At 42.8% G+C, this 22,688-nt stretch overlaps 2 protein-coding genes across 16 annotated transcripts in view; one reads left to right on the forward strand and one right to left on the reverse strand.

The window, feature by feature from the left end:
* DCUN1D3 (defective in cullin neddylation 1 domain containing 3) overlaps positions 1 to 2,582 on the reverse strand; it is a 35,264-nt gene extending 32,682 nt beyond the window's left edge. Inside the window, exon 1 of one of the 3 annotated variants that reach the window (XM_027612167.1) lies at positions 2,467 to 2,582. The gene's annotated coding sequence lies outside the window, so the exon portion shown is untranslated. Of the gene's footprint in view, positions 1 to 1,936; positions 2,115 to 2,466 lie in introns of those variants that run through there. The other 2 variants (XM_027612166.1, XM_027612165.1) reach the window with 2 other exon arrangements.
* LYRM1 (LYR motif containing 1) lies at positions 2,469 to 22,085 on the forward strand. Of its 13 annotated transcripts, none has more exons than XM_027612183.2 (4): positions 2,469 to 2,590; positions 15,409 to 15,557; positions 19,704 to 19,796; positions 21,331 to 22,085. In XM_027612183.2, the coding sequence occupies exons 1-4, from the start codon at positions 2,476 to 2,478 to the stop codon at positions 21,445 to 21,447; spliced, it is 474 nt and encodes a 157-aa protein (XP_027467984.1). In that variant the 5' UTR covers positions 2,469 to 2,475; the 3' UTR covers positions 21,448 to 22,085. The 13 variants fall into 13 exon arrangements, with proteins under 13 accessions (XP_027467984.1, XP_027467981.1, XP_027467982.1 ...); XM_027612180.2 differs by having other exon boundaries at positions 2,476 to 2,590; positions 15,388 to 15,557; XM_027612181.2 differs by having other exon boundaries at positions 2,476 to 2,590; positions 15,391 to 15,557.
* Positions 22,086 to 22,688: the final 603 nt, after the last annotated feature.

Consider the following 22,688-nt stretch of genomic DNA (forward strand, 5'->3'; position numbering starts at 1 on the left):
TTAAGTGTCACCTCCTCAGAAAGGTCTTCCTTGACTGCATCCCAATGAGACACTTTCTGTCACATCACTCTTTCTTCAGCACTTATCAAAATCTGATTTCTATGCTTATTTCTTCTGTCCCCACACACTCCAGTGTGAGCTCCATGAGAGCTCAGACCTTATGCTTGCATTCACCTTTGTCCACTCAGAGCCCAAAATAACAGCTAGGATTTACTAGCTGGTCAATACTGCTTGTTGAATGAATGAATTTTGGACTTTTAATTCTTTGGTTCCAAATCAATTAAGGTGAGAACAGTGGTCATTCTTTTCTTTTGTTATAGTTCTGTGAAACATCTAAACATGCTGTTACTTGTACAAAGCATTAAATATTATTTTATCAGGCCTGAAAGCCCTGATGAGTAGGATGGGATCCATTACAATTCTTCTAGCAATACGCATATAAATTCAGTTATAGAGGGCCAGGATTTACGGATGCACTCTAATCAAAGGATCCCTAAAATTTAGGTACTATCTCTTAAAGTCCTTCAGAAAACACAGTTCCACATTCAACAGAGGACTTCCAAGAAAATATCAACACCAAAATAGGAATCATTACATTTCATTCTGAAATTCCTACGACAAGCTAAAAGAGCACTACTTAGTGATTTTTTTTAAACAGAACATCAATAAAGAGATCTTCTAATCATTCTCTGCTTTCTTCAAATAATTTTTCCATTATTGGTTTGTATTCTTTTAAAACAGATCACATTTTCTCATTTAAGTCCATCTATACACAAAGAATCAGCTAAATAAATAAGACGGAAATCAGCACAAGCCAAATGTGTCACTGAAGACTTGTGTGCCCGACACACAAACGGAGAAAAAGATAAAAGAGCTATTGTCCAATTGCAGAAACAAAAAAGTAATATGGGGTTTTCTGTTCTCTGAAGTGCATCATGAAGTGTGGGTGGAGAGAAACACAGAAATCCAGAATTAGCTTAACATCAAATCATTTTGGAAAGAGTTGACAACATGTAAATTCCTCACACATAAAGTATTTAGAACAAGAGACTTTGATTCCTGGGCTATGATGCCATTTAGGAATCCTTGCAAGGACTTTGGAATTCCAGTATTCATAGGAGAAAATGCTCATCTTAATTTGGAGCTACCAGGCATTGAGAGGTACTCCCAATGTGACACAGCCTGTAACTGAAGTATTACAAAGCTTGCAGTTAAGATCTGGGATAGAGGCTGAACACCAAATTCAAAAGAGGTAACCAAGGTACCAAGTGCCATAAAGGGAAAAAAAAAAACCACCAAAACCCACCAAGATTACCACCTAGCCACAGAGAACTGAGGTGGAAACGAGGGGTGTATATGGGGTAAGGTAAGGGGTGAAGGGGAATGGAAAAAAACAATACATCTGTCACCCCGTCCCACTTCCTATACAGGATACAGGCAAAGCTTCCAGCCCCATTACCTCAGGCACAGATGGTTATCGTTTATAGCAAAGGTGCACAGAAAGGCCTTCAGGTCTGAGCCCCTTAATTCCACGGCTGTTAATGATTAAAAAGAAGGATGGGGGTGGGGAGGAAAATGAGGGCGGAGGGAGCTGGAGATTCACCCACCACCTCCCACTTGGACTCCCACCTCACAGCGCTTACCCGGGCCATAGGACCAGAGTCTGCACCCTCTCCAGGGCAGCTCCAGCCCCAGATCCCCAGGCCTGGGTTGAGGGGTGCCGGCGGTGGGGAGGCAGGGACAGTAGGTTAAGTTTTCTTGAGCCCTGCGGCTGACACGCCACAGGCTCCCCTCACAGCCTCTTCCAAAGGGACCAGTCCAGACAAGGAGCTGATTTCCACTCCTCCCCTTCCACCCCCTTTTCTCGAAGGTACCCAACCCCCGCCCCTTCATCTCTCAATGTTCCCCGCTTCTCCTTAAACCCCCCCAAACTCACAGCTGCTCCAGAGGTTCCTCCAGTCAAACCCTTTCTGGAAACGACGGCGGCCCGGCAGGTCCAAACCACCTACCATCCCCGCTCGCGTTTCCAGGCTCTCTACCCGCGCCGCCGCCTCCTCTTCTTCCACCACTGCCGCCGCCTCCTCTTCATCTGCGGCCCACCGGCGGCGGCCGCCCCCAAGCCCCGCCCCCTCCATCGCCTCCTGCATCATCACTTCCGGTAACCCCGCAGGCCGCCCGCTCCAGGAGGGAGAATAGAAAAGGGGCGGGGAGGAACGGGTGGAAGATTGCGTCACGACGTACGCAAAGGCGTACGAAGCCGTCGCCAAGTAAGGGCAAAGGCCTAGCGACGCGGAGGGAGGGCTAGGAGGAGCTGGACTGGACCATTTTTTTGGCTCGGGGGGGAAAGGATAGCGAAAGGGGTATAAGGGAAACTAGGGAAAGGATAAAGTGGGCTATATTGTTGCGTATACGGCGGAAGGTGGGCTAGAGTATAAAGTTTAAGGGAGACTCGAGACTGCCCCTGACCTGGAACTAATGCTTCCACAGAGGTCCTCCCGGTGGTTTAGTCCGGCCTGGCCTACCAGACTTGCCCGACCAGCGTCAGCCGCGGCTCAGCTAAGCTCCCGGCACCGCCTCCTCCTAGCCCGAGGTAGGCTGCGGCGCTTCTGTGGGTGGGGGAAGGCAGGACTGACGCAGAGTGAGTGTAGGGGATGGAGACGCTGACTTCTGGCGCGGGAGACTGGGGGAAGGGGTTGGCTCCCCAGGGGCAGGGATGGGGTGGGGGCGGGGGTGCGACGTTGCTAGGAGACGTGCTTGTGTGACCCCAGCCTCGCGAGGGCGGCTCGGTGTCATCGCCACTGGCCTCAGGAACCTGCCAAGGGAAGCGGACCGAGGGCCAGGAAGCGGAGGCCTCTTGTGGGGACGCTGAGATGCCGGTTGGGCCCATCTGAGACTTTTCTGAGTCCTTTAGATCCCTGAATATAAATGGGAGATTAGTAGGGGCAATTCCGGGAGCGAGAGGCGTCAGGCTGGGGAAGGTTGACCCAAACGAGGCCCCGTAGAGGCTACGGAGACTTTCTAGGATAGCGCAAACCTCCTTCTTACTGCCTCGGTCCACAAACGAGAACAAGACGGAGGCCTTGCTCCATGACTTTTTATTCGAGTGCAGAAGAAAGTTAAAATGTAAATCAGTAAGGAGGATATCAGCAAGTGCCACATGCCCCCTAAGACAATAATACCGGGTGAAGTGGTAGAAGATTGGGGGAGGGTCAGTCTAATTCGGGTAAGGCTTTTCAGACAAGACCAGGTTTCATAGAGATGCGAGAAAAGAGAGAAGCTAGGGAATGGACATTCTAGATGGAGAAAAGAGCCAACGGGAAGGGTTCTGAGGAAGGAAACGGCGAGAAAGCCAGGTGGCTGGAACTGAAAGAAGGGCCAGAGTGGTCTGTGATGAAGAAATGGCAGGGCCTGGTCAAGCACAGCGTTTTAGCCCAAGGTAAGGGTTTGGCTGTTACGTTACCTGAGGATTTTGAGAAGGAGAGTGACCTGATTTACATTTTTTAAAAATCCCTTGGCTGCTAGATAGAGAAGGGTAGAAGTTGTCAGACCTGTTAGGAGCCTGCTGCAGTAGGCCAGGGGAGAGATGGGTAGTGGCCGTGGAAATGCAGATAATTAAATTCATAATGCATTTTGGAAGTAGAGCTTGCAAGACTTGCTGCCGGATTGGATGTGATGTGTATGGGAAAAGGAGGAACCAAGGATGACTCCTAAGGGAAAACAACTTGGGAGGAAATATCCTAAATTCTCTTTTAAACATACTAGATTTGCTAGGTCTATTAATCATCCAGGTGAGGATGTTGAGAAGTTAGATATACAAGTCAGGGGAAAAGTCCTAGGGAAAATAAGTAGAGGGGTTTTTAGAGACTACACAAAGAAGAAGAGAAGCCAGCAGAGGAGACCCTTGACACAGATAAGGTCTCAGAGATAAAAGAAGGCTTCCTTAATATCCCATAATAATGAGACTCACTCATAATCAGTGAGATTTATCCAAACCCACTAGCCAGCTTCTGTTCATCGTCTAAGCCCTGGCTCAAATCTCTTCCTTCCCTTCCTCCCACAGCTGTGGGTGCTTTTGGACTTGTGCGCAGGTGATTTGTGTCCATTACAGCAAGCCTGACTTTGCTTGTTAATTGTTTGTATGTCTGGCTCTCCACGGGCTATTTCTTCTTTGTGTCCTGCTGGCTCCTAGTACAGAGCTTTGCCTGTAGGGTCCACTATATGGTTATAGCTAGGTAGGAACACTGTTCATAAGATATCAGTCATGGATTTCAACAATTCTGACAAAGGGGCTTTTGTCCCGCTGCTGCCGCTGCTGCCGCCACTGCCAATCACAAACTAGATATGGTTAATCTCATAAAATCTAGAAAGGATATCAGAAGTTTCAGAAGGCCTGGGTTCCAGTCTTGGATCTGCTACTGACGAGCAGGGGCATTGGATAAAGTCTTTTTCTTTGAGCTGGAGGGGCTGGCCTAAATTAGAGACTACAAACTGGCAAGACGGATATTGCATGCAAACATCCCGTTCATCCCACAAAGTGATTTAAGTTTAAATTCTTTTTAAAATTTACTTACCGACATATAAAAATTGGACATCAAAATCCAGATTTTCAGCTTCGTTTGAAAAATGAGACAATCTGGCAACACTAGCCTGAGGTTCCTATACTACAACAGTCAGAGCCAATAAGCTTCTCGCCACCCACCCCCCTCCTCTTCAACTATCTGCCTGACCTGTGGGCATTTGATTTGCAGTACTTGGTGTAGCTGTAGCACTGTGCTGTTCCTGAGGAGCCATTAGCTACATGTAGCTATTTATTTGGGTTTTTTACTTGTAGCTATTTAAATAAAAATTTAAGTGCCAGTTCCTCAGCTGCAGTAACCATATTTCAAGTGCGCAGTAGCCACATGTGGCCAGTGGCTAGCCACCCTGTTGGACAGCACAGTTATAAAATATTTCTGTCATTGAAATACATTATGTTGGTCAGCACTGGACTGGAGGAGCTTGAAGGTACTCTGGGTGCTAGTCGTTCCACCCATGTAAAGAGGGGCAGTCAATGCTCCTACTCTCAAGGAATTTTGTCTAATAAGGAGCTCTTTTGCCTCTGCAGATGAGAAGAGTTGCTCATTTGGTAGTTACTTGATAGTTGGAGGGTATTTAGAAACTGTCTTGAGGGCAGGGACCCCTACTCAAGCAAGGTGAGGTTATTCATCAGATGGTTGGATCAAGGGTCAGATACTAGGAAGCTCCAGCTGTATCTAATGCTCTAACCAAAGCTCTTTTGTCAGTTCCCTAATCCATTTCCCTAGGAAATTATCACAAAGGAGGGATTTAAATGTTAATTTAAACCTAAGTGTTTCTTGTTCTCGGACTTCCCCAGTTCCTATGAAGGGTTGAAATCCTGGATAGTTATGAATGAATGACTGGGGTTGATTTTTAGCATTGACCTAGTTTTCATCTATTTCCAGCTCACATAACACCCCACATGTCTAACACCTCCTCCTACTTCTGGTAACTGGTTCTCACCACCTCTGACTGACCCTTACTTTGTCTCTTAAAATATGCTGGTAAGGAAACAGATACTTCCATTTCTTTTGAATTGAGGGGCCAAAACTTGGTTTCCATTTAGAATTTCTGTCTCTGAGAGGAAAAAGAGCTGTATCTCTCTTGGTTACAAAAGCCTGATTGGAGTTCCCCTTACAAGTATAATCTTGCATGTGCTTCTGTGCTGGTATATTTAGAATGAGCATACTTGCCTCCTATGATCTTGTTTGGGATAATTTCGAAGTCTTTCAGACATCAGTATTTTTGGTTTTTCCCTGTGTTCTGGAGATTTCCCATATTACAGGACCTAACCTAATTTCCATTCCTTTAAGTAAAATGAAAATACAATCTACCTTCTCCCTGCCTCCTATCTCTGACACACCATATTGTCTCTTTCTGTGTAAAAAGATGCTGTTTCAGAGAATAGCTGTGGTATGATTAAGTACACCACACAAGCATATCCTGAGATTTGCAAAACAATGTGTGGCTTTACACTTCCCTTTTTGGATTCTAGTAACCAAAAACTGAGTCCAGGACAGGAAACAGGTCCATTGGGTGTGTGTGTGTGTGTCTGTCTGTGACCGTCTGTCTATTATTGAAGAGAGAGGAGAGAGGGCAGAGATGTGTGGAGCACAGCTTATCTTGAAGGTTATTCGATTTGGGTAAGGATGATACTGTATAGGATCTGGGTGTACACCAGAAAGTAGGAAATATAACAGATGTAGGAGAAAAACACGCCAAAGGATAAGCAAGGAGTAAGAGATAAAGGAAGAAAAATAGGAAGGGAAGTCTGGGCATGCTTTCGATGTTGGCACCTGCATTATATTTCCAGTAAGAAGTATGTGCTGTGGTCTGAAGATAAGCAGTGCCTCTGACAGGGTTATTTACTCATACTGAAGAACAATAGCCCTTTACTGTACAGGGATTATTAATGATCAGAGGGAAACAGCTTTAGGAAAATCCATTACTATCACAAAGCAATAAATTGGCCAACAGGCCGCACGCTTCTTTTCCCTCTGCAGACAAAGCTTAGCATAGATAAAAGAGGCCTCATCGTTTCTTCTTTATTTCCTCCTATTCAGGTAACATTTGCCTTCGTTAGCTCCCAATGCTAAGTGATTTACATGGGTTATCTCATGAATAATCCTTACCACCACTCTTTGAAGAGGGTTCTATTGTTACCCCATTTCACTTTTTAAGAAACTGAGGCTCAGGAAGACGACCAGTGTAGTCAGAATTCAAACCCAGGTTTGACCATTCCAGAACCCATTTGCTCATTAGTTGCACTGTATCTTCTGTTCCTTACATATGTGGAAAAACTTTGAATGCCTAAAACCAAGACAGTCATTCTCTGCTTCCCGGGGCAAGAAAAACTGTTTGCTTTGGCATTATGAGAGCATTTCAGTTCCCTAGAGGTTTTCCAAATGACAGAAGCTTTAAATTACAATTTTGTAGGTTTGACCCCTGATCATTTGGGTGCAATGGATCTATTCCCCAGAAGGATTTTTTTTCCAAGAAAAAAATGTATCAGAACCACATTTTTCTATATATTTGGTTCTAAGCTTCGTGGAAAAAGTAAATCATTTCAGTCCAGTGCATCAACCATTACTGGCTTTTAAAGAACTTGTGAGTAAGGGTTACATTTTAACTGTGTGTCTTATACTGCCTTAGATGGAACTGATAAGGCCTCCTCCCCAAATAACGGAGTCTTAAGTTCCTTATCCTCACACCCACAGCACCACTCTTGAAAACATCTTTGTGAGGGTTACTTAGTATTTTTAAATACTGGTCCAAATACTACCATGTATGAGAATGGGCATTACTGGTGACTATTCTGTGTGTGTAAATTTCTTCTTCTTACAAGTTTAGGCTCCAACTTTGTACCAGGCCTAAGGGTGTGATGAATGAGGCATAGTCCTAACCTTCTAATTTATCGCTCCCCAAAACACACACAGTGGAGGAAGAAAGGTAAGCCAAACAGAAACTTAGAATAGACTAGGATGAACAGTATGACACAAGTGTGCTGGAGGTGCCTGGGGTACACATCGCAGGGGTATAAATGAACCCATTTCAGCATGAAGAAGGCACCCTGCAAAAAGTACAGGAAGTTCAAGGATGAGAATCAGCAGTTAGGCAAAGGAAAAATATTTCAGTTCTGTGAATTTGGACCTTCATTTGACAAAAAGAAGGGGTGTCAGATGTAAGGAGATGGGTGAGCAGGAGGGACAAGGCCAGCATGGGTGCCCAGTGAACACGTAAGACAGTGATTTCATTTGGGTGCGTTTCACAGTCTCCACTACCCTAACCCACCCACCCAATCATAAAGTAGTTGGGGGAGAAATTTGACTCTATTACATCATTATGAGATAAAAAAAATTCCACCCAGGGGCAGATATTGAAAGAATGGAAAGAGTCTTTCCTTCAACCTGGGGCTTGAAAGTCGGTTAATTCCCATTGCCTTTTCTGTCCCTTGTTTATACTGCAACACTTTTTCTTAAGTAGAAGGCAAAGCCTCATGAGAGTCCAACACTGGGAATTTTGACATTCCTGAGACCAGAGTCATACTTCTATAAATTTCATCTGGAGAAGGAATTTTCATCTCTGCTCTTAAACTCCTCAGTGTTCATGCTGTGATGGTCTTTCCAAAGGTGGGGAAAAGGGTGAAGTGGATAAATCCCCTAATACTAGCATATCTTCCCACAGGCCTCCTGTAAAATTAAATCTAGACATGCCACGTGCCTACATGAGCTGTGTAGAGTGGGTTCTTGGAGGCTACCCAGACCTTTCACTATTTCCACTCACCGTAGAGTAGAAGGGTGAGTGGGTGGTGTGTTTTGTTTTATTTTGTTTTAGATTGATTACTTCCCCATTACTCCAAAATAAAAATGGGAAAGCTCTTGGTCAGGGAAATAATCATCCAACTTTATTGGTTCTTAATCCCAACTCTCCTGTCAATTAGATGGCATTAGGCAAGACTTTTTTTCACCATCTGCAAGATACAATTTGAAACCCAGCACATTTTTAAACGATGTAAATTAGACCGTGATACTCCAACTTGCTTAAAATCTGCCAATGTCTTCCTTTTGTTTTTACACTACAAACCAAACTCCTTTCCAGGACCTACCCTCCCAACCTGTGCTGGATTCTCACCTGCGGCCTCACCTCCCCGACAGGTTCTGGCTGCATTGACAATATTTACCAACTCATAGCCTTTGTTGGTTCCCACCCTCTTCCTGAAGCACCTTTCCCTTAACTCTTCCCTTTAACAGGCCCCTTCATGTCATTCAGAACTCAAATGTCACCACCCAAAATAAAATAGCCCTGCCCCTGTTCATTTTTTCATATTACTGTTTCATTCCTAAGGAGCACATACCACCACCAGAAATTGTTTTTGTCTTGTATCTCGTCTGCTCTGCCACTAAAATGGAAGCTCAGAAGGGCAGGAACCATAGCTGCTTGATTATCAAGATTGTGTATCCCTAGAATCTCCTGTGCCTGGTCCCAGTGGGTACTGATGGATGGATGCTTGGGTGGGACCAGTAAGGCCTGTGGAGTGGTAGCACTGTAATGAGCCCTGGTGCCTCTTCTATGGTGTCAGCTCCCTGTGGAGTGGCAGAAGAGAGCTGCCATAGGGAACCGAAGAGCAGCACAGTCCCACCAAGTGCACAGCCTTCTTTAAAAGGTGCTGAGGTGCAACATAATTAAGGAAGTGCAGTTGCAGGGGAGGAAGAAGGGCAGATGGTATACAGAAAATCTTAAAAGGTTATTCATATCAAGGTGCAAAAGGTCTTTCGCTTTTTGTGGGAAGGGAACAGAATTGTTCAGCTCCTATTGTCACAACTGGCTAAGCTCTTTAAAGCAATTAACATTCAATCAAATTCACTGAGATTGAGCATCCTATTTATTTATTTTTTATTTATTTTTTAAAGATTTATTTGAGAACGAGAGAATGAGAGACAGAGAGCACGAGAGGGAAGAGGGTCAGAGGGAGAAGCAGACTCCCCGCTCAGCGGGGAGCCCGATGCTGGACTCAATCCCGGAACTCCAGGATCATGACCTGAGCCGAAGGCAGTGGCTTAACCAACTGAGCCACCCAGGTGCCCTGAGCATCCTATTTAGTGATTAAAAGTTTCGGCTGGATTCCAGATGTTCTGGGTTTGAATCCTGGCCTCACCTGTTTCTTTCTTTCTTTTCTTTGCCTTCTTTTCCTTTTTTCTTTCTTTTCTTCCTTCCCTTCCTTTCCTTTCCTTTCCTTTCCCTTTCCTTTCTTTCCTTTTTCTTCCTTTCTTTTCTTTCTTTACTTTCCATCCATCCATCCTTCCTACCTACCTACCCACCTACCTACACCCAATGTAAGGCTTCAACTCACAACCCTGAGATCAAGAGTCTCTGCTGACTAAGCCAGCCAGGCGCCCCCTAGCCCCACCTCTTAATAGCTGATGTGACCCCTGGACAAGTTACTTACCTCTCTGCATCAGGTTCTTCCTTTATAAAGGGGATAATGGTAGTTATCTATCTTAAAGAATTGTCATGATTTGGGGAGTTAACATATGTAAAACACCTAGCAAAGCCTCTGGCACAGAGTAAGTACAAAGCAAAATGTAGTATTATTATCATTATTCTAATGAGCAAAATAGTCCAAGCCCTCCAGGAATTCAGAGACTGTGAAGAAAAAGACACAATGAAATTGCAAAATAGCAATGACTGGCTGTGATAGTTGCAGAGAAAAAGGTGCCCCTAGAAAAGCTTGAGAGCAAATAGGTATCTACTAAGTGCAGTGGGGTGGCTAGCAGAAATCAGGCATTTACGTGGATGGCTCAGCCAGAATAAACACCAAGGCAGAACAGCAGGGTGCCTTAGAGCAGTGGCTTTGAAACTTCTGTTTTTCAGACTCTGTATCTCAAATTATAGTATTATTTACCCATATTTTAAACCAGCTTTAGAAACTTTTGTAATACATTTATTTAAAGGAAGCTCTATATTGCTATATCAAAATCACTTTAGATTATGGGTTTGATGGACTATTAAAATACATTAAAAGAGTCACAATAGGAAAATATTTGTACATCGAAAAAAATCGCCTTCCCAGCCAATCTTTGGGACACCTGCTGTAGGGCAAACATCTTGCAACTGTGACCAGAGGCCAAAACACGCCAGCCAGCAACATTTGTCAGCCTTTGCTTAGTGGCACAGGCTGCAGTTGGTAGATGCTTGGTAGTGAATTTTATCTTCGTACTGTGTTTATATGGGGTGCGATTTTAAGAAAAAGACCAGTTTCCAATCACATTTCCTCCCAGGGACACTTCATATCTCTTATTTTTCCTCATTCTGGGGTTTTGCGGTTAAGGAAGTAAAATGAAACAGTTTGACGAAATGTCAATCTCAGAATAAGTTACAAAACTTTAAGAATTCTTTAAGACTTAACTTCGTGGGGTGCTTGGGTGACTCAGTTGGTTAAGTGTCTGACTTGGGCACAGGTCATGATCTCAGGGTCCTGGGATTGAGCCCAGCATCAGGCTCCTCATTCAGCAGAGATTCTGCTTGTCTCTCTCCCCCTGTCCCTCTTCCTGCTTGTTCTCGCTCTCTTTCTCAAATAAATAAATGAAATCTTAAAAAAAAAAAAAAAGGAATCGACCTTGTGGCCAGTTGAGACTGTGGGTCAGTTATGGTCCTCTTTGGGTGCCTGAGTGGCTCAGTGGAGCATGTGACTCTTGATGTAGGTGTTGTGAATTCGAGCCCCCTGTTGGGTGTAGAGATTACTTAAAAATAAGATCTTAAAAAAAAATTGTGGTCCTCTAGACAGTTTGATATTTCTCGTGTTGCCTGTGGGAAAATCTCAGCAGACCTCATTGCATCAGATCAACCCTTGAGACTAGTGAAGAAAAGGGGCTGCCTCAGCCTTAGCACCAGTAGTGAGACATCATAGTTTCAAAAGAATAAATGTTGGTTTCAAGCTATTATATCTTTTGGAAGGAAAACTCTTAGGGAAAAGGCACTTTCTCCAAACAGGTTGCTTCCTAGGAACAAAGACAAAAATAGAAACCAAAGGGAAAAGAGCATGAAGAAAAACTTTTTATATGGTCAGTTTTGTTCCTAGAATCCCAAGCTTTCTGTATCTTGAGATGTTTTCATTTATTCAGCAAACGTTTGTTGAATACCATTTACACACCTGGCTAGGTCCTGAGAATTGAGCAGTATATAGGATGGACATGGTTACTATCCCCATAAACATGAGGATCAATTGGGGCAAGACAGACACTAACAAACCATTATGACTTGAGTAATTAGAGCTACAAAGAAGAAATTCAAGGATCCACAGGAAGTTTCAACAGAGACCTGATTCAATGCATGTGGTGAGGGGAGGGGGGAGGATTTTCTGAGATACCCATGTTTGCGGGACTGAAGGATGAGTAGGGGTTGGTCAGGTAAAAAGGGAGGTGGTCAGGAGAGAGCCTTCTAGAAAGGGAGAACAGCATGGGTATATACCTCTAAAGTAAGAAAAACATGATTCCCTCGAACTGAAAGAAATCCAGTAAGAAAGCAAAAGAGGCATTTTTCTTGTCTTTTCTCTGAAGACTTGGAAGGAAGTGTTATTAATCTAGACTTGCTAATAATACACAATGGGGAATACAGCTTTAGACCCTTCTCTCTGGAAGTCTTTGGGACTTGGGTTTTTTGGGTCACCTGATGTTGGAGAGGGAGACTTCACTTATCTCCCTTTCAGGATTAGTTTTCAAAACACTTAAAACATTAATTAAAGTGTTTTGAAAATAGTCCTATTAAGTACCAATTGTTAGTACTACTCATTACCTTGAGTACTCTAATTGCAGGGCTTGTGTATCTGATTATGGTATATGATCAGTTACAGTTTGAAGCTGTGGCTTTTTCGAGTAGTACAAGGAAACCAATGAAAGTCAGACTTTGGAGACGCTTGCTGCTGTTTTAATTTGCCAGACCTCCTTCACTTTCCTCAAGTGTCATGCAGTCAGGGAAGTTTCATCTGTTGATGACAGGGAAGTGAAGCAAACATTATTCGAAGTTACAGACTCCCTGCCCCTCACAGGAACTGACTCACGTATTTTCATTTGAAACCATGGAGTTTTAGGGAGAACTAGACACTCAGAAACCTGTTTCCTTACCAGGAAAAGTCATCGTCTCATCATCTCATGGGTTTTTATTACTCTTAGCCACAAAGCATGATGTTTCCTCTCGGTTTTTACACATTTCTTCTAAACATTTTTTTCTTTGTGAGGCATCATGGACGTCAGAATTGGTGTTGATTATAATTTTCGTTTTTAACTTTTGAATTGGGTGAAGTAGTGCTTTCAGGCTTTTTAGCAAATGGTTAAGCCTTGGTTCATTCTCATTGCAAGTAAGGTCACCAGGGTTAGGAAGGGCAATCATTAAAAAGAAATTCTCTGTAAGGTAAATTCCTTGTAGGTACTTAGAATGTCTAGATAAATATACCTCTTTCCAGCTCCCATTTGCATTATTTAGCTGCCCAAGTTCTCATAAGCTCAGGACCATCCTAAAGTATACAGTCTCCACATGGTATCCCCTCCCCCTTGGGTTGGTAATGGATCCTGTCCTAAAGGGCAGTGAGCAGCCTACTTCCCATTCCTGATGAGCCTGTTTGAGGAAAGCCCAGTACTCATAGTGAGGTGTCCCAGTGCCTGACCCTGCTACTCAGTTACTAAATCTGTCCTTGTCTTCCCAGCCTACCCATTTGTTAAAGGCAGTACAGTATTCATTCTCTAAAATTTGACTTATCAGAATCTTCTAGTAGTGGGAATTTGTTTTTCTGTCTTCTTTTAGATGTTGAAGTAAATAGTAAAGACACAGGCTGAAGTTTTTGCATAAGTTAAAAAAGGGGGGGAGAAAAAAAAAAGAAATACATAATGTCCAACATTAGGACATTAGCAGGAGAAGAGACAAGTATATTGGGATGTCTTCATACAGTGGACTGAATTGCAGTATTGAGAACATATGAGCTAGAGCTACATGTAACAATGTAGATGAACATCGGCAAAAAAAACAAGTTGCAGAAGGACATAATAACTTTTATATAGAGAGTTGACCCTTGAACCACATGGGTTTGAACTATGCAGGTCTACCTGTAAACAGATTTCTTTTTAAGTACAGAACAACACTGTAAATGTATTTTCTCTTCCTCGTGATTTTCTTAATAACATTTTCCTTTCTTTAGCTTACTTCATCGTTAAGAATAAAGCATATAATACATATACATATACATATATATGTGTTCCTTGACTGCTTATGTTATCAGTGAGGCTTCATGTCAACAGTAGGCTATTAGTAAAGCTTTTGGGGACTCAAAAGTTAATCACAGATTTTTGCCTGCGTGGAGGTCAGTGCTCCTAAGCCCCGTGTTCAAGGGTCAACTGTATAAGATTTGTAAACTTGCTAAGCAATACTATATAATGTTAAGTGTAAAGCTCTATGTGAGAAGACAAATAACAAATTCAGGATAGTGTTCATTCTAGGAGAGAGGAAGGGAAATTTGACTAGAAGGTATATACAAATATATATGTAATGTATTCCTTAAGATCCATTGTGAATATATGGCTGTTAATTATATTGTTCTCCATATCTGAAATATTTCATAATAAAAATCTGAAAAACTTAATTTTTTTTCATAAATTTAATCTTTAAAAACGCAGTTAGCTTTGGGGAATCTACTTAGGTCAGGACTCACTTAGCCAAGTTCTCTGAAATTAAAACTAATGTTTCAGAGTAAAAACCCAAAGAGGCTATAAGCTCTTCAGTCATCAGAAAGATTTTCAGTTGTACTTACTGTATGGTTCTTACGTGAACAAGGAAGCAGACCAACAGTTTGAGAGAGATTTTCAAGAAGGTTATGATGAACTAAAAGAGAGGTTACAACCCGGCAGCCTCTGGGTAGAATCGAAGCTGCAGACCAATTTTTTTTGACCTTCATGGTACTCAGACTTTCAAAAAGAATGAATTAATGTTTTTTTTGAGATTTCACATTTTAAAAAATCTGGATTGCTACCTATTGTTAAAGTATCAGGAAATTTGGCATTCCTAGGCCCTCATTTCTTTTTTTTTTTTTAAGATTTTATTTATTATTTTAGAAAGAAAATGGGGGGAGAGGGAGAGAGAAAATCCCACGCGGACTCCGCACAAGCGCGGAGCCCGACACAGGGCTCGATCCCACGACCCTGAGATCGTGACCCAAGCCGGAATCAAGAGTCCGACGCCCAGCTAACTGAGCCACCCAGGCACCGTGCTAGGCCCTCATTTCTACAAGGCAGCAACTGCCTGGAGCTGAGTAGCAACAGTTCCTTTTGGGGGGGGGTGCGGTACATCCTCTCCATTTTGCCACTGTCCCCACCCAACCAGGTTTCCTCATTTTATCTGCCAGGCCCTAGAGGTGCTTGAGTTTATAACCCCTGCATGAAACTCAAGTTACTTAACTAGAAAATTTATTCAAAATATGCCTTTTCCAGGCACTCTGGTGAGGGTTGTAGTTTTACAAAAATACACACTAAAAGCATCGTTCCTAAGATAGTCTGGTAAAGAATTTACTGCTTTAGAGTGTAGCACATTTGAATTTTGGTTTACCAGGTTTGTAAAAATGGCCGTCATGGCAAACATTAACTCTCAACCATGGGATGATATACAAGGACAGCTGAGAGATCGCTGGTATTCCTAGAGCACCATTCTGGCAATGCTACCAAACAGATCTGTTGAGAAAGAGCAATTATTTCTAGACTAATTAAAGAGCTTGATTAAAAAAATGTAAATCTGCCTAGCTACCTACTGTCAAACTGAATTTTCATGCAAATTTTCCCTCTTCTATTTTGGTGGGTCTGAGGATGACAACAGCAACACGACAAGAAGTTCTTGGCCTGTACCGCAGAATTTTCAGGCTTGCGAGGAAATGGCAGGCGGCATCAGGGCAGATGGAAGACACCATTAAAGAAAAACAGTACATATTAAATGAAGCCAGAACACTGTTCCAGAAAAACAAAAATGTAAGTAGGCCCCAACTGGAGATTGTAAGGAGGAGGGCAGTTTCTTGTGATGTTTGTTCTTTTTCATCCGAAAATTGAGAGGACTGAGCATCACGGGTCACAGTGGCCAAGTGTGGGGCTGGAAGGGCCCAGAGGCATAGCTGAGCTCGCTTGCTTAACCACTGGGAAGCAGAGCCCAGCCTGGGTTTCTCTCTTCATTTGGTTCAGGTCTCAATCCAACCCATAAGCGGCTCAGCGTCCTCAGAAGACCCCATGAGCCAGGTGACACAAGTCAGGCCAGTGAGGGTTTTCAGGGGAGGAGCTGTTCCTCACACACTGGGCCTGTTACCAGTCCCTCCCACAGGAGGTGTGCAGTTAAACTTTTGTTTTCAATTCATAACCTATTCAAGACCTCCAAGTATAAAGCCATTCAGAGGGAGGAGAATAGGATTAAGACACAGGGTTCCCTTCATAACTTCACTTTGAACTCGAGCCTCTTTGGCTAGCAGAGTGAGTTTGCCCTTTGGGACCACAGAATTGGGTAAGATAGTGCCTCCGTTAGCTAGTTTAATGGACTGCCCACCCAGACACCAGGGAGCCAAAGACCATCTGTAAGAGGCTTGATTTGACCCATCCCAACAGACTATAAAGCATTAGCTGTTAGCTCCTTACGAAGACTGCCTGGCACTAAGCATGGAAAGAGACTTTCAGCTTCTGACTTTTCTTGCCTCCTTCTCATTGATCTCACAGAGTCAATGCCGTCACTGTTCCCTCATGAAACCTTCTGACAGTCTACTCTCTTTTCCCGCTCTGACCCCTGTTTCTGTGTCCTTTTTGGCCCTGTCTTCTCCACACACCCTCCGGCCAACTGTAAGGATCCTCTGCAGGTCAGGCCTCTGTGCTGAGGCCCAGGGACCATGCAGTCACTTTCTGGTTCCAGCTCCTATATCTGAATACCCAGCCTCAGCCTCTCACCAGCCACCTGAAGGAGCTCATGACAGGCATGATGATCCAAAGCAGAACTCCTCCTTCCACAAGGACACCTCCCCTTTCCAGTTTGCCTATTTCTGCTCTAGCTCCTGTTACCACTCTGCAAGCTGTTTGCTCTCATTCTTTCGGTAAGCAAGTATTTGAGTGCCCATCATGTGCCAAACACTGGACTAGACACAGGGGATATAAATGAGCAAAACCAAGACAGGATCCCTCACAGATGTTTCAGAGTTAGATGGCAAGAAGTGTAAAATGGCAATTAGGGTAAGCACTACAAAAGAAACCCTCCCAACCTACGTTCCCCTTCTCAGAAGCCCTGAGGTCTCCCCGCTTCATAAAACCAACCTGCTTATGAAGCTTATCTCTGCCTTTCTGACCCTCCACCAGCTTCTCCAAACTTTTTGTGCCACACACCAGAGTGTATTAAAAATGTCTATTTTGGGGCGCCTGGGTGGCTCAGTCGGTTAAGGTGCTGCCTTCAGCTCAGGTCATGATCCCAGGGTCCTGAGATCGAGCTCCACATCGGGCTCCCTGCTCGGCCGGAAGCCTACTTCTCCCTCTCCCACTCCCCCTGCTTGTATTCCCTCTCTCGCTCTCTCTCTCTCTCTCTCAAATAAATAAATAAATCTTAAAAAAAAAAAGTCAACGGATTTGTTCCCATTAACCCCTTCTTTCATTTAAAAAAATGTCTATTTTGTATATTTTTATTAGCTTATTGGTACATTTAATGAATTTATTAATGTATTTATAAATCAATATGAGTACATAAATGGATCTGTGGGCTCAGAAACTTTTTATTGAAAGTAGTAATCAAAACGTTGGAAGACCACTAGCCTATGCCTACCCCTGAGTAGTTGGTCATACTCTTTCTTGTTTGTTTCATTTGTTGGTGTGGTCTCCGCAACCAGGTTGTCAGTTCCTTGAGCACACAATGTCTTATACTTTTTTGTATATCCCACGGGCCCTGCCTTGTGGTTGTCACTAAATTCATGAGCATTTACAAATACTTTGGCTTGACTTACCTTCTCCAGGAAGTCTTCCTCCACTTCTTTGCCTTCATTCAATCCCACGGCAGAAACCTATTCTGAATTCCTGTGTAGCCATCTGCAGCAGTCATTGCCCTGTTGGTTATATGCCTCCATGCCTTTGCTGGAACTTTATGCATCATAGTTGTTCTGCCCAGGTAATAAACTTGATAGTTGAAGGCGGGGACCATGGCCTCACAGTGTCTAGCCAGGTGCTGGAGATACCATAGTAGGATGTGCCCAGTAATCCTTTTTAAGCTCACTAATGTGAGGACTACTCAAGACCCTTTGAGTTTTCAGTTATGGCAGTAACCAATCCTTCCTTTGCCTCTGCTTGAACTAGCCCAGTGTGGTGTGAGCCAGAGGGAAGTGTATGTGCCAGGATGCTACGTGAGTGAGATGATTTTTTTGTGCCTGGGGAGGAGATATATGGTTTTTTAATTTTAAGATATGTACTTGTTTTGCCATGTATTAGAAAGAAAATATGATATCAGATAATTTTACAAATACTATGCTTAGGATACAGTACACTTAAAGAGAAAGTTTAATATTAATATAAATGGTGTGTGGATATAGCAGAATCATGAAGGCAGCCTCTGAACGACTGAATTTGGAGAACTCTAACCCAGACTTGTTCAGAAGGACAGCTGGAGTCCGAGGAGCCCTCATCCCCCTTAACCATACATACTTTATCAGGGGCTTCTTTCTCCCCAGTCCCTTATGCAGATATAAGTAGTTTCTTAGAACTTCACTTGCTGTAAGAGTTTAATAATAATCCAGAGGTATCTCCTGAATTGCTCTGAATTCTAATGGGCAAATGGGAACATGGAAATCTGTTCCCAATGTGGACATCAGAGCAGCAGATTCTGAGAAGCACAGAGGTCAGAAAGCTGAGCCTCTGCCCCAAGGGACCCAGCTGTAGTTCTGTGCATTGCAGTTCCTAGAACTCTTCTCTGCTGTAAAAGGTACCATAGGATAGGCACGCCCTTGGAATTTCCAAGCCTCACTGGCCCAGATGTCACTGTGGGTGTCATTTGGGACTGTGCAGTCCCAAGCTTTGCTTTGAGGCTCACTTGCAAACTCTTGGCAGAGCCACGTGTCAACTCCTTTTCCATCTTTGGAATGAAAGGGTTTCTGCCCTTCTACTTGGCATTCTGTTTTTCGGAATGACCTTGTGATTCCTTTACTTCAAACTGGACTACCACGATTTGACTATTTGGGAATTTAAAAAGCCATTTCTTCCCCTTACCAACGAGCAAGGCAGTTTACAGTTCAAAAGAAGAGGTGGATCATTCTCTGATATCTTACTTGGTGGGGGGGCGGGTTGGTTCTAGACAGCACTTGCTGCAATAATTGGGTTAAAGTTTGATCAACATGGGGAGGATGTGAAGAATCCTCAGTTCAGTGTTGGTGGGACTATAAATTGGTATAACCTCTTAGAGGGTACTTTGACTCTAGAGGGAATATCTGTAAGAATTAAAAATGCATGAACAAATACCCTTTGACCCAGCATTCTCTAGGAATTTATCTTTTAGATATATTTGCATGTAAGCCAAAAACAATTTTAGAGGGATCCATAACAGAATTGTTTATAATGGCAAAAGACTGGAAATAACCTAAATGTCCATCAGGAAAAAATTGATTAAATTATAACACAGCCTTATGTTGGAATTTTGTGCAGCTATTAAAAAGAATGGGCAGCTGTGTACATCTAGAAGGAGCTTCAAGTTGTTATGGGAAAAGAAAGGTTCAAAACAGAGTGAGCTATCATTTGTGTAAGGAAGAAAGAACTAAATATATACAGGTATGCTTTTATCTACATAGAATATCCCTGGAAGGACAAATAAAGAAACTGCCAATAAATGTTGCCCTTGAGTAGGGGAACTATGACAGGGGTAAAAGGGAGACTTTGTTTTTATATTATATCCTTTTGTATTAGTTGAATAATGTTTTACTATGTGCTGGTATTACCTATTGCATAACTTTTTAAATGTTTAATCCACAGTAATTTTATATTAAATTGCTTTTGATTTTTCACATTCTCAACATTTCATTTACTGGCTGGTGAACTGAGAAAGTTGAAGATGTATACCTCTACATAAGGAGCATTAGAAAGATACTAAGAGCCTCACCCATTTTCCTCTTTTAATAGCTCACAGACGCAGACCTGATTAAACAGTGTATAGATGAATGCACAGCCAGGATTGAAATTGGACTGCATTACCAGATTCCTTATCCAAGGCCAGTAAGTGTGACTCCAGCTAACTTGTGGTGGGTACTTATCCTCATCAACCCAGTTATTTCCAAGAATGTGTACCAAGAGGGCTAGTGTTTGCCCAGAAGTCTAGAGCTTCTGTGGGAGGCATGTTGGAAGTAAGCTATCCTTGCATGCCGCCAACCCATCACAACAAACTAAAATGTCAGTGAATGCCTGATTTCTCCTACTCGTACAACTTTCCCACATATAGAAGGGAAAGCCAGATTATATTTATATAGCTTTCTCTTTTGACTTTCATCTTTTTTTTTTAAAGATTTTATTTATTTATTTGAGAGAGAGAGAAAGCACATGAGGGGGGGAGGGTCAGAGGGAGAAGCAGACTCCCTGCCAAGCAGGGAGCCCGATGCGGGACTCGATCCCAGGACTCCAGGATCATGACCTGAGCCGAAGGCAGTCACTTAACCAACTGAGCCACCCAGGCGCTCTTGACTTTCATCTTTTTTATGGAAATATTTTTCTTTTCTTTTAATGAAAGACAGGTTTGTTGTTAATAGCATTAAAGGTGGGAAGTGAAAATGGTCCAAAATTCTCACCCTGTGGAAGTTACCACTGTAACTGTTAGGTTGGGCCATATGAAATTGCCAGTGTTCTACTCTTGACCTACAGAAACAATAATTTTATACTGTACTGGCTCAACCTAATAGTTGGGCAGTATATCCTTTGTCTTTTTTCTATATTCGTGTACATACATACATTTTCTTTTTTTTTTTCCTAAGATTTTATTTATTTGACAGAGAGAGACACAGCGAGAGAAGGAACACAAGCGGGGGGAGTGGGAGAGGGAGAAGCAGGCTTCCCACAGAGCAGGGAGCCCGATGCGAGGCTTGATTCCAGGACCCTGGGACCATGACCTGAGCCGAAGGCAGATGCTTAATGACTGAGCCGACCAGGTGCCCCCATACATACATTTTCTTAATGTACATGGAATCCTGGGCATACTCTTTGCTGCTTGCTTATTTTACTTCATCTGTTCTGGTAGTCTCTGCCTCCCATCTTTTTAAATGGTTGTTGCTGTATCCTCTTGACAAGAACGTGCCATAATTTACCCAGCAGCCATTTAGTAGGCATTTAGACTGGTCCCAGTTTCCCACTATGCACAGAGTAGCTTTGTATACACAAATTTTTTTTCTCGCCGCCTTTGGATTCTTATCTCACCATGTGATCTGTGGTCATTTTCCCCTCCGTGCAGGCAATATGACAAAGAACAACATCAGCTCTGGAATCAGACCTGGGTTCAAATCCTGATTCTACCACTTAATGTATATATAAGCTTGAACAAGTTTTTAACTTCTGAGCCTCCATTTCTAATCTATAGATATTATCTAATTCCTTATGAGATTATTGCAAGGATTAATGTATATAAGGATTTTAAGGATTAATGAATCAGTGTAGATTTAGTGCTTAGCAGAGAGTATAGTACCTAGTAAATCTTCAGTGGATATAAGCTGCTGTAATGATTATAATTCTTAATACTATCATGATTCTTATTCTCATTATTCAGATTCATCTGCCTCCAATGGGCCTTACCCCACTACAAGGCCGGGGACTTCGAAGCCAGGAAAAACTGAGGAAACTTTCCAAACCAGTATATCTCAAGTCTCATGATGAGATTTCTTAATCCAGAAGAAAATTTCTCAGAATGATGAGCCAACTAGGTCTTGAATGTAAACCAGATGACAAATCCCTTCTGTTTGATTAGGGGCAAAAATTAAAGTATCTTAAAAACCTCCAAAATATTGGTAATCACCCCATGACCTGTACTCACACATCCTTACAGTTCATCAGGGTCTTGTTGCCTACATGGATGACACTAACCCTAGAGGTTACACCCCCACTGAAGCATCATTTGGAAACAAGACTAAGGCCTGTAGAAGGAAGACAAGGCTGACAAAGCTTTTTCATGGAAATGCCATTCGCCAGACATGCCGGCTGATAGGAAGAAATTAGCCAATTGCTGGAAGTTCTCATAGCTACTATAAAACTATACACCACCTTCAGAATATTTTTAGGCTTTTTCCCCCAGAGTTTTTGCTTAAAAAACAAAGGCTTGCTTGAAAGTGGTGTTTCTTTGTGTATGTTTTATCTTTTGATCTTCCCAATTTCCAGATACATTCCCCTTAAAAAGTGCATCATTGGGGGTGCCTGGGTGGCTTCGGTTAAGCATCCGACTCTTGATTTCAGCTCAGGTCCTGATCCCAAATTCTTAGGATTGAGCCCTGCATTGGGCTCCACACTCAGCAGGGAATCTGCTTGAGGAGTCTCTCTCTCTCCCTCTCCCCCTCCCCCTGCTTGTGCTTTCTCTCTCTAAAATAAATAAATCTTTTTTAAAAAAGGTGAATCATTGGATTGATTATGTTTTTTCATGGAAATTTTACATGAGACCCATTCCTGCCCCCAACATACACATACACAAAAGTATTTGTGTTAGATAGTTATATAGTTAGGCTATAGTTACCTTATAGCCTCTGATCACTTACGATGCACTTAGGATCTGAAAGGCTCACTTAAAACCATTCTGCATTCATTATAAGTATTTTATCTTAACATAATTAGAAGGTACAAGGGCCAAGGTGGCTTTCAAATTATGTCTAAACAAATGGCACAAAGAGAAATCAAAATACAAAGGATTTATACCCCTGCATGTGTGGAGTCCCATGGTAAGTCACATGTACCTTATTATATCATTCCTTCTGACCTCCAAAGAGGATGAGCATCACCAATAAAGACAAATCTGTATCAATTTTGGTCTTTCTCTTTTCTTTTCCAAAATGGCCTTGTGACCCTCAGAAGCAGCAGATGATAACTTCCTGCCCATACCTAGATTAGGATTCCCTTCTCACACCGATCGTCTCAAAGTAA

Source organism: Zalophus californianus, chromosome 10 (assembly GCF_009762305.2).
Source record: "Zalophus californianus isolate mZalCal1 chromosome 10, mZalCal1.pri.v2, whole genome shotgun sequence".
Classification (NCBI taxonomy): Eukaryota; Metazoa; Chordata; class Mammalia; order Carnivora; family Otariidae; genus Zalophus; species Zalophus californianus.